The following is a 16,838-nucleotide window of genomic DNA, read 5'->3' on the forward strand; positions in this document are numbered from 1 at the left end:
GCAGAAAAAATAACCTGAGCCAGAGAAGAGACAGGGGAGAAGTGCCTTAAAGAGGGACGGATACTAATTGTGCTTGGTTCTTGAGTGTTCCAAGCACGAAGGCTTGTGCAAGATGCCATTTAACTTTTGCAACAAATCTGTACTTTATCTGCAATTGTAGATGAGGAGAGTGAAACTCAAGCATGTCAGTAACTGGGAGTGAGAGTAGAACTGTTTTGAACCTAGATCTGTGTAACTCCAAAGCTATTTCTATAAAGCATCTCTGCTCCCCTGGGGCAATGAGGAGGGAGGGATGCCCCAACCAGGGAGAGGCTGGGAAGGGCGCCAGCCAAGAGCACACAGAGGGCCTGGGCTAAGGATGGACGCTGGAAAAAAAAAAAAAAAGATATACTACACCTGAGCCAGAATTCAAAGACAGCCACGTGATAGATATGGAGGAAATAAAAAGAGGTCGAAAAGCAAGAGAACTACAGTGCCTGAAACGAGGAAGGATGCGTTCGAGAGTGAAGATGACCCAGGGAAACTGTCCTATTAGCAGCTTTTCTAGCTTCTTGGGTATAAATCCTTGAATACATGCCTAGAGATATACATAGGTGCATTGCTTTTAGCCAAACATGCTTTTTTTTTCTTTTGTCCCCCCCTCCCCAAACAGTTCAAAGGGGAAGGAAGCCATGGTGTCATCTTGTTTCTTTACAGCCTCATCTTCTCCAGAACATTTGAAAGGTAAATTCAATGAATATCTGCACGGGCATTTCCTATTGCTCTGCAATCACGTAAGTGATGTCCTCTTGCATTGGAAAATATTTTCATGCCCTGTTGGAAACATGAGTACAGTTTTTTTCTAATCAATGCTCTTCTGTTGCTTCATCCTTTCCTATAGTCGGTTTGGCCATAATAACGAGTGAGTAGATATCATCAGGAAGGTTTGATTCTGCTTTTCTAGGACAGTGGTGGCTTCCTTCTTCTGGTGGTTATAAAGATGGACAGATAACTCCAAAGCATATTTGCATAATTGTCATGATAAAACTGTTTTATGATTTATAGACACAAGAAAATATATTCACAGATATTTATTTTGTCTCTGTGATATGCAAAGCCCTGTTCTTGGCACCATGGGAAATAACGAATAAAAAAAGAGATGGCCTGACCTGCAGGGTCTGCTCTGGGAAAGACAAGATGTATACACAGAGATACTGAGCGTGGCGCAGGTGGTAATTCATGTACCAAGTGAGGTGTAAAGACAAGGAGTCGTAGGGGTTTCTAGAGGAGGAAGGGTCCCCAGCTGACAGTCTAGTCAAGGAAGGCTTCTTAGAAGAAGTGGACTTTCTTCTGGGCTCTGAAAGGAAGGTAACCTCTTGAGAGTCAAAGAGAGATAGAGAGCCTCCTGGGAGGAAGAGCCTTCTTGTAACTCTTCCTCCTTGTAACTCTTCCTCTTCGGGCATTTAGGAATGCCCGAAAGCCGCATTCCTAACACTTGCCTTTTGCACAATGTCATCATATTTTTGTGGTCTGTATTATTATTTGCTTAACAGCTTACTTTAAATCACATATTTAGATATTAACTTCTTCCTAAACATCCATATCCTTTTATTTATTTATTTATTTATTTATTTGACACAGAGAGAGAGATCACAAGGAGGCAGAGAGGCAGGCAGAGAGAGGTGGGGAAGCAGGCTCCCTGCTTAGCAGAGAGCCCAACGAAGGGCTCGATCCCAAGACCCTGAGATCATGACCTGAGCCGAAGGCAGAGGCTTAACCCACTGAGCCACCCAGTGGGTGAATATATATACATATATATATGTATATATATTCATTCATTTTTTAAATCACGCCATGCTTTGGGCAATGCTGCCCTGAATTATATCTGATGCCACCAAGGCACTCATGGTGCTTGACTGAAGTTTTCAGTTCCATTCACAGAAGCATGTGACCTCCAGTCCTGTGAATAGGTTCCTTCAAGAACACATGACAGCTCACACACCAGTACTCAGCACCTCTCCCGAGAGAGCTGGAGCCCCATTCCACCTTGGCTTCACACGGTCCAGGGTAGGACCACCACCCCTGCTTCCCGGTGAAACAGTCAGGAAATGGGCTTCACCCCCAAACTGGTATTTTTCACTTGAACAGTCTGTTCAACTCAGTCTTAGGCCAGCACCCTCTGGAGTGGTCATGTGTCACTGTCCTAAGCCACGCGTGCCTTGTCACTCAGAGAAAACAGTTTCACCACTGCGTCCAGCACCCACACAGAGCACACACACGTATGAATCTGTCACTTCAGCCTTCTCCCTTACCCCTTATCAGCAGCTTCCCCCAGCTGCATCCGTAGCTTTTCCCCATCACCTCCGCAGCCTCCATCCCAGAGGCTTTTCCAGTGAGAGACGAGAAGGTGCGAGGCACACGGGAGGGACAGCGACCAGGCAAACTCACTCAACCGCTGCTTTGTGCCGGGAGGTGGAGGAAGGAGAGGCTGCAGGTTGCTGCTGCAGTCGTTGTCTCTGACCGAAGGCTGACGGCGCCTCGCATTCTGCAGGCTTCAGAAGGACCTGGATGCTTCCACCTCTCATCTGCTACAACAGAGTGCTGGGAGCTTCCTGTGCAGGCAGGTAGGTTGGGAGGCTTTGCCTTTCTGTTGTAGAATCTGAAATAGGCTTTTTTTTTTTTCCCCCAATTAAGCATAGTCTCTCCTGAAGTGATGAGTAATCGAGTTATCTTTGAAAGACTAAGAAGATGCTCCCCTGAGTTTGTTATCAGAGTCTACTTTCCAATTTCCACCACGGTCTTCCCAGTTTACCTCTGAGAGCCCCACATCCCTGAGATTCTACAGACCTGTTAGAAAATACCTTGACAAAGCCCACCAGGAATCCCTAGTAATGGAAAGAAAAGTAGTATAACAACAGCTTCATGCACTGCTTCTTAAATCACAACTATGGAAAGCAGAGTCTAAAAGAAATGGAAAGGGAAGGAGGGCAAAGAGATCCGAGTGGGGCGCGTGAGGATCTCTGGGGTATGGCTGAAGAAACAAAGTCACTAAAGTTCTGCTTAAACCCTACCAAATGTCCGTGACGTGTTTTTCCTTAATTAGATATGTCATTTCATTCTTTTAAGTAAAACTGGTAAAATTTTTTAGTGATTATTAAAAGAAAAAAGAAATTCAGTCCTTCTGTCGTCGCTACCTAAAATGTAAACATTTGCAAACTATATCATCTAGGCAGTTTTGAACATGATTCTGACCGGAAGAGCCAGCCCAAATGTCTTCAATGGCTATCAGAGGGGAGAGTCGCAGGAAATACTACATGGAGTCCTGACCCGAAGTGAGGTTGGGTATTTGCAGTGGTGTAAGGATGTCTCAGAGGATGATAGACTTTCGCAGGTGAGTGTGTTTGGATTCTCAAGTACACAACCAGAGTGTCAATGTTTTGGTATTTTTTACAGTCTCTATATTAAGGCAATGAAAATTTGAGCTAACATTTTCCTTTACTATATTCCTGACTACCTCCCACCCACCACATACACACATACAAACAGAGAGACTTTCAGAGTTTCGATGTAAATATCCAAGTCTACTGTGCTTGCTTCATATTTTATTGTATGCATTTTTATCTAGAGTACAAGTAATATAAGTAACAGGCAAATAACTTTTTTGGAAAAAAATATTTGAAATATACAGATGAAAGGCAAACCTCCTCTATCCCCATCCAGCTACAGGCCTCCTTCTCAGAAATCAATATTCTCAGTAGCCCATGGTTATCTTCCCAAATCTTTGTTTATGCAAGTGAATACATATTTTCTATCCATTGCTTAAAGTTAAAAAAAAAAAAATCACTAGGGAAGAAAGCCTTCTGCCCCACTCCCTCTTAAATTCCTCTCAAAAAGATTTCTAGCCCAGGAGATATACAACCTCTAACAAGCAGAAAGTAGAATGGGCCATTGAAAAAAATAATCAGAGAATTAAGTAAGATATGATTCCACAGAAACAAACAGGAGAGAGGGTGAGAAAGCAAACAGATCCACCCCAAACCGCAAATCAAAGATGCTTCTGTGATATTTTCACAAAGATCTCCATCCTAAAACCCAGGGAGGGCAAGGTGGGTTCAGGGAAAAGCCAAGCTTCTCTGGAGTGGCCAGGAAATTAGCTGGGATGTAATTCAATAGGAATCACCCCCTCCCCCCAAGCCCTTCACCTGCCCCGACCTCTCCCAGCCACCAGCACCAAAAGAGAGCCTTGCTGCTCAGTGCCTGTCCTGTCCTTCACCCTCCCAGTTCAGCTCAAAATCCTTTTCGTGCACAAGACTTCAGGCTTTAAAAGATCCCTTTATACCCAGAGCTTCACTTGTCTCCCCTCCGGCTGTTGGCTTCAGCCACAATGCCTTATTCATGAAATCTGCATCCCGTTATACCTACAAACCATGTAGCTGAGGGCACCAGAGAAGTAGAGCTTGACCATAGCAGAATTAAGTACATTTTGCATACAAGCATGTTCAAAATTTGCTTATTATTCCTTGAGTTTGGAATCTAGGCCCCTCACAGAAAAACGAAAAGCGACAGAGAAGTTACAAGTTAAAAAAATGAACCCATTCCCATCACCCAGGGGGGTCAATCATTTCAGCAATGCTTCCTTTTCTTTTTCTTTCTTATATAAATATATCCTATGCTTACTCTACGGAAACCTGATTTCTATCATTTAACACAGATATCTGTATGTGCCAACGAATGTACATCCTTCGGCATATTTAAAGGATGCAAAGAGTTCCACGGCACAGGTCTATATACTTGGAATATACCCCGGACAGAGAAGGGATTTGTTATTGTTATAAAATTCCTAATCACTTGGTTTTAGATAATCTGGGAACTCATTTTAGGATTTGATAGATCTAGAATAAACAGGAAAACTAAGCCACAAAGAAGAGAACTATAGATTTCACTTTACCTATTTTTCTCTCTTTTTTTTTTTTCAACCACACGCAGTCACTTGGCAGTCACGGCCAAGCACTCCTCACCTCTCCCAGCCCAGTAACAGGCCAAGACTTAGTTTGGAGAAAAATGGCCAAACACAGGAGGGGCAAGTTTCAAGGAGCAGGGGTCACAAAGGCAACAGTTGTAATTTGACTGCTTTGTCTATGAATACAAAGCTCTTTCACACGATTTCACTCTATTCTCATTAAAAACTACTGAGATTTAAAGCAACATTTCTCGCATTTCAGTCATCCACGTAGGTAATTCGCGGCTTTGTCACAGCTCCACACCTGCTGCACACTCTGCTATTATTTAATATTTTTTCTTTAAATCAACTCACTTTAAAAATTTGAATATAACCATTTCTGCAGCAGTAATACAAGCCACGGACTTGACGTGCTCATTATTTTTTCCCCCCTAATGCTTCAAAGAAGTAAATATACAGATTTTGTTTTAAAGCTTACCCCTGGGCTACTGGCTTCCTGCCACAGGCCGCCAAGTGGCACTTGCGCCGTGCTTTGGAAACCCGGAATATAAGTGAGGGGGTACCTACCGTAACATGCAGGACGTGGCCCTGACCTGAAAACCTGGAGGTTCTGTCCTGCTGCCCCTCGTGGGGTGTGACTTGGGCCGATCATTCACCCTCTCTACAGTGGTTTCCTCATCTCAGGCTCATGTCCTAACACCTGTTCTGCAACCACGTGACAGATGTGAAGAGCAAACTAGATCATGAATGCCAAAGCCTGTGGGAAAACAGAGTGACCTGGACACATATAAGCTTATAATGGATGATAAAGGCCATGTTCATTGATTATCTCCTAATTGTAAGGCTCTGTGTCCAGATACAAAGATGAGTCACACATGGGCCAGTACTTACATACACACTGACCGTCTGGGGAAGGATCTAGGCAGTAAATGATGGAGAACAGTGCTCTGCACTGGCTGCGCACTGAAATCACCTGGAGAGTTTGGTTTTCTAATCAACTTATATTTTAGAGCAGTTTTCTTTCCTCAACAAAATTAAGTGTAAGTTACAGAGATTTCCCATATATTCCCTGCCCCCACACAATAGCCTCCCCCATTATCAACATCCCCCACTGGAATTGGCATGTATGTTACGTTGGTGAGCCTATGGTGACACATTGTGATTATCCAAAGTCCACAGTTTACATTACCATCTCGGTGTTGTATACCGTATGGATTTGGACAAATGTATAATGACATGTGTCCACCATTATAGCATGATACAGAGTAGTGGCACTGACCTAAAATCCTCCATGCTCTCCTCATCCCTCCCTCCCCCAATCCGAAGCAACAACTCATCTTTCTACCATCATCTATGGTTCTACCTTTTTCAAAATGTCACATGGTGGAATGATAGAGTACGTAGCCTTTTCACACTGGCTTCTTTCACTTAGTAATATATAAGTTCAAGGTTCTTCCCTGTCTTTTCACAGCTCAATTGCTCATTTCTTTAGAGTGCTGAATAATATTCCATTACCTAAGTAATACTCCATTGATGTACCAAGGTGTATTTTTCCATTCACCTACAAAAGTCATCTTGGTTGATTCCAGGTTTTGGCAAATATGAATTAAGCTGCTATAAACATCTGTGTGCAGGTTTTTATGTGGATGTAGTGTTTTACCATCTTTAGACAGATACCAGGGAGCATGACTACTGGATATATGACAAAAGTGTTCAGGGTTTTTTGGTTTTGGTTTTGGTTTTTAATTTTTTTTTTAAGATTTTATTTATTTATCTGACACACAGAGAGAGATCACAAGTAGGCAGAGAGGCAGGCAGAGAGAGAGGGGGAAGCAGACTCCCTGCTGAGCAGAGAGCCCGATGCAGGGCTCAATCCCAGGACCCTGAGATCATGACCTGAGCCAAAGGCAGAGGCTTAACCCACTGAGCCACCCAGGCACCCCGAGTGTTTAGTTTCATAAGAAACTGCCCAGCTGTCTTCCATGGTGGCTCTTCATTCTTGCATTCCCACCAGCACCGAGTGAGGCTTCCTCACTGCACATCTTCACCAGCATTTGGTGTTGTCAGTGTTCTGGATTTTGGCCATTCTCAGAGGGGTATCATGGTATCTCATTGCTGTTTTCATTCTCATTTTCCGGATAATATGGGATGTGGAACATCTTTGCATATGCACATTTGTGATCTGTATATTTCGTTTCACAAGGGGTCTGTTAAAGTCATTGGCCCACTTTGAGAGCTTTTAAAACTACCAATGACCAGGTCATCCCCCAGAACACCATCAGCTTCATGTGTGAAGGAATAGAGTGGGCACACAGGGCCCCACACTCAGAAGACCCTGCCCTCAGTATAATGCTCTCCTGTCATCCCTTTAAATTCTTACTAATTTTTGAATGAGGGTCTCCATGTTTTCATTTTGCACTGGGCTACAATTGCATAGCCAGTCCTAGCCAATGACCCTATTCTATTTGCTCTAGAGGGCATCTGAGCATTAGGATTTTAAAGCTCACAAGAGATTCTTATGGGCAGCCAGGTTTAGAAACTTCTGTTCTAGATCAGGACTGCTCAACCTCAGCATGACTGACATTTCAGACTGGAGAATGTGCTTGTGGTGGGAGCTCTCCTGTGCATTGTGGGGTGTCTAGCAGAATTCCTGGCCTCTACCCCCTAGATGCCTCTAGCTCCGCCCCTCGATGTGACAACCAACAATGTCTCCAGACCCTACCAAACATTCTCTGGGGGGACAGAATTGCCTTGGTCAAGCTAATGCTTTAAAGGAAGGGCAAAAACTCTCCTTAGACCTAACTGATTAAATCCACGTATGCAGAATTGGAAAACTAGCTATTGCAACTAACATCACAGGAACGACTATCTTCTTTCAAGCGGTGACAGCCTTCTGCTCCAGTAAACACCTGCAAGGCTTTAGGGACCCGTCTCCGACCTTATCCTAAATTAAAGTTAAGTAGGTGTCTGCTAAAGAGCTACTAAGTGGCTCTGAGAAAAGGGACCATGTCAAAGGAGATGCCACAGAAAGGGAGAGAGAGAGCGAGAGACTGAGAGAAAGAGAGCGCATGCCTCAAAGAGTCAAGAATTCACAGAGATCCAGCACTACCATTTTCTCTGGAGCACATTTCTTTCTACACAAGTCAGCTCAGCCCAGTAGAGCTGCTAAATCATGCTTCACAGAAAATTACCTGCAGAGCCTAAAGTACCCTCCAGTAATAAAGCGGATGTTTGTCGGGACCTTAAAGTAAGCCAAAAGGCCAAGGCATGAGGTAACAAGTAAGAGCTTTCCTACTGAGAAAGTGATTAATGTGGCAAAATGGACCAGACAACAGGACCAACGTGTAAATGCTCGCTCATAAATCAGAAGTAGGGCACAGCACGGAAACTGCTCGTGTTCACTTTAAAATCTACATAGAAGTCATATCTACCATGCTCCTGTCCTTTCAAAAAGGGACTCATGTGACTTTTCAGCCTTCCTTCTTGGACGCTGTGTTCCCTCTCCAGGGAGACTCCTATGAGTCTTGCCCTCAGTGAAAATTGCCTGCAATTGTACACTAATGGCTTAAAACCCCGAGTATATTTATTATGTTGTCTCTGTCATGCACTTGGAGTTTGGTTTCAGAACAAATGTATTAAAGAGCAAATGCTGGCTGGCGGCTAGTTTTCTTACGTGAACTGCTGAGCTATATGAATAGACACATACATGTATACATATAAAGTTTTATTGGAAGGGACTTTTTTATTCTTCCTATACCTGCTCATTATCTGGGGATAAAAAGCAATCCATAACTCATCTATATTACTCAAATACTCATATCTATAATTATGTTTTATATATATATATAATTTTAGATATATTTTTCACTATCCCTGGAGATGGTGATTAAAGGAAGTCTATATGAAGCTTATTTGTTCATTGTAGTGCTAACAGCCTCTTGTACAGAGCACACCCTGTGTGCTAGGCTCTCTCTCAGCCATTCGTTCTCAAGGATTCTTTATTTCATCTAATCTCTGCTTCCACTCAAAGGTGGAAGTCTTAGTTTCAGTCCAGTGACTGTGGTTTGACCATTGATTTTAGACCTGAGAAAACCCAGACAGAGCAAGGTGTAGGCACTTGCCCTTGGCCCCCAGTGAGGTGTCAGAGCCAGGGTTAGGATGCCTGCTCCACCCACATCAGAGCCCAGGCCCTGCCCACTGGGTTGTGCTGTCTGTTATTACCATCTTTCTTGTCTTCTAGTAAAGTCATCAATACAAAATGCCAGTTTTTGGATTATACTCTATCATGAGTGCTTTTATAATCTATCATATCTTCATATTTACATATAGATACAGATTTGTATCATGTCATCTATAATCTGTTGTAAGTACACTGATGTTAGATTCTAATATACACTTATTTATTTATTTATTTTTAAAGATTTAATTTATTTATTTGAGAGAGCGAGCGAACAAGCATGAGTGGGGGTGGCAGGGAAGGCAGAGGGAGAAGGTGAAGCAGGTTCCTCACTGAACAAGGAGCCCAATGTGGGACTCGATCCCAGGACCCTGGGATCATGACCTGAGCCGAATGCAGATGCTGAACCCACTCAGTCACCCCTCTAATATTAATTTTTTTAAAAGATTTATTTATTTTTATTTGAGAGAGAGAGAGTGAAAGAACACTTGTGCGGGCAGGGGAGGGGCAGAAGGAAAGAGAATCCTCCATCAGATTCCCCACCAAACTCAGAGCCCAAAGCGGGGCTTGATCCCAGCACCCTGAGATCGTGACCCAGGCCAGAATCAAGAGTTGGATGCTCAAGCAACTGAGCCCCGCAGGCACCCTAGACTCTAACATTTAGATGGTGGCAATACCTTGGCCAGGTTTTAGAACGCATGACTCCAGAAGCTAGAAATTTATACGTTGACTTTTAGGTGAAAACCCTTGTGAGTTGTAGGTAACTATGAACAACACGTACTTGGGGCACACCCTCTGAAAAGTATCTGCCTCCCTTCACCTGCTGGTTTGTCAGACCGTGTCTGTCAGGTATACTACCGAAGGACACGCTTGGTGGCACTGAGAGGCGCTAACAGAAGATGCACGTGACCTCAACGTATCTGAAGCCTCATACTTCAGAGTATTCTATCGTAGAACTGAAATACCTTACACAGCAGAAGTCTGCTCAGAAGGACCTAGATGGGGTTCCAGAACAGTGCTCTCTGTATCACTGGATCGAAGACCCCCATGGTCAAACCCCTTCCTTTTTGATCTGAGCAGGGTAACTCCTCCACCCAGGACTCCTGAACGTGCCAAACGGATACTTGGGTGCTGTATGGGTATATAGCAGCTCCTGCCTGGGGTGAGGCTGCAAATCTGAAGATTACATGTATCTACTGATAAGAAAAATCGAATATAAGAAAGGTTTCGGAGTTCAAAAAAAAACCCCAACATGCTAAAAGATCCCGCTGTCCAAGTGAAATCCATCTTATGATGCTACATCTGTCTTCCTAAAGTAAATCTCTTCTTACTCTGGGATAAAATTGCAGAGACTGCAAAAACACATGTCTTTCAATCGCAATGTCACAGCCCAGTGGGTGAGATTTAAAAAAAAAAAAAATGGAGTTCTCATTAGATGCCACGGCAAGCCCCCCAGAGCCCACCAGACTGACAGTTCCCGCGGAACACAGCCAGCTACCCACAAGCTGAGGCACTATTTTGAAGCCTCCCGTCACTTTTCTATTTGAAGGTACAGGTTTGAGTGTGAGGTTCCAATACCTAAGTGAGAACATAAAGCAGTTTGAGTCTAACACCATCTGGAAAGCCTTGGGAGGTTCACATTATCTTCGCACCTGCCATGGAGAAGAAAAATCAGCTCTGATTTTTAGAAGGGACTGAAGTCATTTAGGTCTTGCTGAAACGACTCCCCCGGCAGCCCTGACAGAGCACACCATCATCCCGGCCATACCCTCTTCCCTCTTTAAATTCCCTTGCAAGAGACCAGTAGGAAGAAATCCAACCAGAAAAGTACCCTGTGAAGCTCCGCCCACGGCGCTCCTGCCGGCAATCCCCCCCCCCCCCAGTTGCTTAGGTAGCTACCGGGCCAACAAGACAACATACCTGCAAACTCATCCAGGGGAGTTACAGCCACTCTGTGCTCCAGGTGCAGAGAGGAGAGCCAGACCCTCTACAGTCACGCTCGCGAATCATCACCAGGAATCAGGGAAGAAAGCACAAATCTCCAACACCTTTCTCCCACTCCCATTACCAAACTGGGCCCTTGGGACTTGCAGTATTAAGCTCATTATGCAAACATTCTAAGCGCCATTGTTCTAGATGGCCAAAAAAAAAAAGAAAGAAAAGAATTACATGGATTCAATCCTTGCCCTGTGGTGTTTAGAATTTGCCCATCCTTCGTCCTGTACTTAGAGTTTTACACTGGCTGTATCTTTTAAGGATACATGTCATGAGAGGATTGCTGCATGGAACACTGGCCTTATTACACAATGAGTGAACTTAAGGAGAAAGGTATTTTATTTATAGCACTACTGTATCACCAGTTAATTTCCTTTTTTACCATGGCAACGCAAGGCGACACACACAAATTCTGCATTGGCGGAATTTCACCAATAAAACATATTTAGAATGTGGCTTTTGGGGGTGGAGGTTAGCTGATGCACTGTCTACCCAAAAGCAATACAAAGTCTTAACTGGAAGTTCCAGTCAAATGCATGATGGGGTCTACTAAGAAAAGAAGGGGAGATAACGTTTGGCTGCATTCAGGTGGGAGGGGCTTCATTTTTTTTCCCGGCTCACTTTAAACCAGGTGTATTCTCAACTGTAATCTTAAGGCTTGCCTCTTAGAGTAGGTAGTCAAACTACCCTGGCAGTCATGCATGCCATTTTCTTTTCTACTAGAATCTCTGAAGGCAGGCGAGGTTCTGCCTGCCCAGTGTGCAGTCTCTGTATGGTTACTTTGGGTGTGGGAGATTGTTGTATTATAACTGCTACATGTTCCTCCAACTCTAATAAAATCTTGAATAGCTTTGGGTTCAGAAGAGAAAACTATTGCATTGTTGCCAAAAGTAACAACAGTGTGGTGTCAGCACCTCCCAGAGAGTTACCCAAGTGCCGGCTGAATTTTGCCTATATTATAAAAACTCTGAGAAACAATATCATACATGTCTGTATTCTATTCCATCCACCCAGATGTAATTTACAGGGGATTTCATTGGTGGAAAATCAGCCCAAATTCAATTCTTTTGGGTTGCAAAAGAAGTGACATTTTCTTGCAAACAGCCCTAAATTTCCTCATTAGTTTATCCAAGTTTTTCCAACTTTAATAATTCCATGTCCTGCAGATCTTATTTTGGTTACAACTAACCTGAGTACACAAAGGTGCCAAGCAAGAAGGCATAAAAAAGAAAGTGCTTGTTTTATAACTAATGAATGGTTACAATGTTATTTGGAACTTGTGGGTGGATTCTTGGAATGTAAACACATTCGTTGGCTTCCATGGCACATCCTCTGTGTTTTATTTCCGACGTAGCCAGTGGCGACTTGCCCGTTTGGTATGTGAGATGCTCATATTATACTCAGCGCAGAGGGGCTAATTCTCGTGTGAGTAGATAAGCAAATCCTGCAACCACTATGAACATGTCCAAATTAAGGCACTAGGCTTGGACTGCTTTTTTAAACTACTAACTAAAACAGAGTTTGTGCCTTTTAAATACAGCGATACATTTTTCCTATGGTAGCTGAAAAGTGAAAATCTTAAAGACAAAAGCATTTCCGAGTCACCCCCTCACCCACAACTGAAGAATTTAAACTAAAGCAAAATGAAGAGATTTGAATAGAACTATTGAAAAATCCAAATGTCAAGTTATTAGCCTTTAATACGTGGGTTTATGAAATGTGATAATTTTTCAAAGCTGGATTTTCCATAAAACAGAATTTGTTCCTGAACATACAGGACAACTCTAAAAAGGACTAAGCGGAGAAAAGAAGCAGAATCGGACCCTTCGGCTACAGGCAAACACGCCAAGGCTGAGGGTCCAACAGCCCTCCCTGGTATCACATGAAAATGTTGTTGTTGCCTGTGTAAGTTCATAATTATTTCTTTACATAGAAAAAAGTAGTTTTTAACATTAACAAGTTTTGATGACAATCTTTTAAGAAATATGTGCTTTCTTGTCTCTTTAAACAAAATGGTAGCTATCATACATGGAAATGCACTTTAATATCAGGTTCTTGGGGCTACAGAAGGTGCCTCTCAGAGTGGTACTCTTGTCTGTCTAATTCACTAGCTATGAGAATTCAAGGCCGAACTGATAGTTGCCTGCAAAAGCTAGATAAACTAGTTAAAGGTGCAAATTTAATATTATTATTGTAATGCTAACCTAGGACGCTCAGCTCTTGGTACATCTTCACATCTGATGTGCGTGTTAACATGCAGGTATGTGTGTCTACGCATGAATGTTTATATGTATGTCTGTGTTTCCCCTCACTTCCTGGAAGCTCTTTCCTCCATTCAAAATATTCTCCATTTCTATATTCTAAATATTCTCTAAATATTCTAAATGGCATTTCCAGAAGTCTGACCACCTCCTGAATGAAGTACTGTCCTATCTTGGGCACAGGAGTAAATATACCAGTCAATGATGAAGACAAGTTGAAGTTCTCTTATTCCAGCCTTCAGTTTATCTATTATTCTTTACTTAACTTCCAAGCCCAACTCCAAATGTGGGGTGCCTCCATGTCCCCCATGAGGCTGTGCCCACTCTGCAGCATCCCGGTGACACCACAGCACTCGCACATGTAAACTCGCTCACCACAAAGCCTTCGCTTCAGACCTCACCGCACGCAGAGTGCCCCACGCACCTGCACCTGCAACGAGAAGCGTCTGAGCTGCTTTTTGATTACGATGACGTATCAGCATCTGTCGTGATGCAGCCAAATCTGTAGGTTCATCTGCATTTCCCTCTTCCCTTCCAGGTGGGCAGCATGCTGAAGACCCCCAAATTACCTATTTGGCTGTGCAATATCAATGGAAACCCCGGTGTTCTTTTCAGCACAAACAAGCAGCTCTTATCAGACTGGAGAGCCGAGCGTCGCTTTGATCTGTACCTGTACGGTGGTCGCCCCCCGCAGAAGAAGCCCGTGCATCTCACAGTAGGTGAGCATTTCAGACTCCCAAGTGCTGAGCCCCTTTAGGGCGCTCAGAAAGACGCGGTGATGGTGTTTCGCCGCTGTGTGGGTGTCCATGCTCGCCTTGCAGGAAGACGCTTGGGCTTGAGTTCTGAAATGAAACCCACGCACGAGTCCCATGGGTCTAAACCCAAGGAGGGCACCCGGGGCAGTCTGCAGCTGCCTTAAATAAGAGCGGCGGGTTTAGATGTAGCACTGAGGAACAAACAACTTCTAGGTGGGAGAAACAACAAAAGAGAAAGAATCCCATCCGCAAAAAGCCCTCTCGAGGACCTTTTACCTGTGAGCACCGGGCACGTTAGTTAGTTCCAGTGCTGAGGGGAAGCACTGGAAGAATGGATGGACCGGGGCAGGGGGTGTTCCAATGGTCAATTCCATCCTACAACTGATCAGATGACCATTCAGTGACGTAACTCAGCAAACTGAGAGTGCATTTCTCTTCAGATATTAGAGGGCCTGCTAAGGGCCAGGCACTGAGCTAGACGGCTGCGAAAGCCATGATAACAAGGCATAGTCCCAGCAAAATGTAAGAGGTTCCGGTCCACTGGGAGAAGCAGACAACCACACAGGTCATTTTATTTCAGTTACAACCATATTCATTTAAACCCATAAGGAAAAAAAGCTAAACTTTAACTGTCTCTAAACTTGTAATGTCTTTGAGTCCTGGCCTTTTGGACAAGGGAATAAACACGATGAGACTGGGCATCTGTCATGGGTATCTTGGTCCTACCGGTGGAGGCTCGATGTTTGACTTGGCCTTTAGCATCACAGGCCTGGTGTTCAACAACTTTTCATGATAATGACTGAATCTGGAAAATTATCTTAATGACTCTTTTATCTATGCAAGTTTTAATTCTTCTTTAATTATGGAAGATACATATTAGCCCATTTAATTTAGGGGGACATTGACAATATGTTCCTTAAAATATTGTTCCTACTTTACTGTCTTTTTGAGGAAAGCATCATTTTTAAAAAGATTTTATTTATTTATTTATTTGAGAGAGAGAGAGAGAAAGAGAGCATGCATGCACATGCTCAAGCATGGGGGGAGGGGCAGAGGGAGAAGGAGAGAGAGAATCCCAAGCAGACTCTGAGCTTAGGACAGAGCCCGATGTGGAGTTCGATCCCAAGACCCTGAGATCATGGCCTGAGCCAAAACTGAGTCTGATGGTTAACGAACAGAGCCACCCAGGTGCCCCAGAAAACATGTTTGTATTAACTCACAGGCATTGCAAGAATTCTGTTCTGGGCACTGTATTGGAAACTGTACACATAATCCCAGTAAATTCTCCCAGCAATCATATGAGGTAGATACTATGATATCTATTTTCACATAGAAGACACTGAGGTAACCAATAAACAGTTGCTAACTGAATAAATGAGGCTGAGAGATGTTAAGTACCTTCTCAAATGGCATATGAGACAAAACTGGTTCTCTCTCTCTCTCTTTTTTAAAAGATTTTATTTATTTGAAAGAGACAGAGAACACAAGCAAGATGAGGGGCAGAGGTAAAAGCAGATGCCCCCCTGAGCAGGGAGCCCAATGCGGGGCTTGATCCCACGACTCCAGGATCATGACCTGGGCCAAAGGCAGACGCTTAACCAACAGAGCCACCTGGGTACCTAAGACAAAGCTGGTTCTTGAGCCCTGTTCTTGAGCACCTCACTAAACTACCTCACCCTTCACACAAAAATGTAAATGTACTCTTAGATGCATTGAGAAGTGATGAGCTCTCCTTCCTCCTGGTTTTCCTGATAACTTCCTGTAGCCTACACTTGGCTCTATGTGTCACATCATGGTGCTGGAATGTGCATCACATGATATATCAATATTCATGTTTCAAAATACACAAGCACCCATGCTACCACAGACTTGTTCTGTATAGGGCATTTCTACACACCATCTACTGGAATCTCCCTCTGCTTAACCAATTCTAGGAACACAGTTCACTGAGCCCAATTCCTGCCCACCCATCGTGTTTTTCTTCCTTCCTGGCTTCCTCTGGAATGGTGTATACAGGCAAGGGCCTAAATGCTGGCCATTTGGGGTGCCTGGGTGGCTCAGTTAGGCGTCTGACTTTGACTCAGGTTCTGATACCAAGGTCCTGAGATGAAGCCCCAGGTCGGCTCCCTGCTCAGCGGGGAGCCTGTTTCTCCCTCCCCCTCTGTCCCTCCCCCAGCTCTCTCTCTCTCTCTCTCTCTCTCAAACAAATAAATAAAATCTTTTTTTTTTTTTTAAATGCGGCTGTTCCTCACTCAGATACTCACTCCCATCACTGGGAAAGGAACCAACATGAAGAGGAACATGTACCAAGAAGACGGTTTTCTCCAGTGGAGATGGCAATCAGAACCAAGTGGAGCGAAGCCACCATCAACTGGCATGGAACTGCTCCCTTTCTCTAAAGAGAGAGCCAGGATGTGCAGTGATTTCTGAAGTGTCGAGCTGCTGGGCACAAAGGCTCATATGGGGGTAGACCCTTTACTTCTACATTCCTCATTCATGAACCCCAATGAAAAACGCCACTTTTTCTTTTTGCACCCCACCCCTTTTTTTTGGTCTTTGCGAAGCCCTCTGCTGCTGTTATTGGTGCTGCTGAAGAAACATAGGCCCTTCCAGCAGGGGCCGCAAAGTGTATCCCTTCCTTTTTATTCAATAGAGCAAATGAAGTGTCTTTCTTGACTGTTGTTTTCAATCAGTCTTTTCTTGGTGTGATT

At 43.8% G+C, this 16,838-nt stretch overlaps 1 protein-coding gene across 1 annotated transcript in view; it reads left to right on the forward strand.

Annotated features, from left to right (window-relative positions):
* LOC111146129 (MINDY family member 4B) overlaps positions 1 to 16,526 on the forward strand; it is a 35,139-nt gene extending 18,613 nt beyond the window's left edge. Inside the window, exons 7-11 of the mRNA XM_022501539.1 lie at positions 653 to 723; positions 2,531 to 2,603; positions 3,209 to 3,370; positions 13,911 to 14,091; positions 16,384 to 16,526. Of these exons, the coding sequence (XP_022357247.1) occupies positions 653 to 723; positions 2,531 to 2,603; positions 3,209 to 3,370; positions 13,911 to 14,091; positions 16,384 to 16,526 (630 nt within the window). The remainder of the gene's footprint in view (positions 1 to 652; positions 724 to 2,530; positions 2,604 to 3,208; positions 3,371 to 13,910; positions 14,092 to 16,383) is intronic.
* The last annotated feature ends 312 nt before the right edge of the window (positions 16,527 to 16,838 follow it).

Source organism: Enhydra lutris, unplaced genomic scaffold (assembly GCF_002288905.1).
Source record: "Enhydra lutris kenyoni isolate GAN:26980312 unplaced genomic scaffold, ASM228890v2 scaffoldscaffold2, whole genome shotgun sequence".
NCBI lineage: Eukaryota > Metazoa > Chordata > Mammalia > Carnivora > Mustelidae > Enhydra > Enhydra lutris.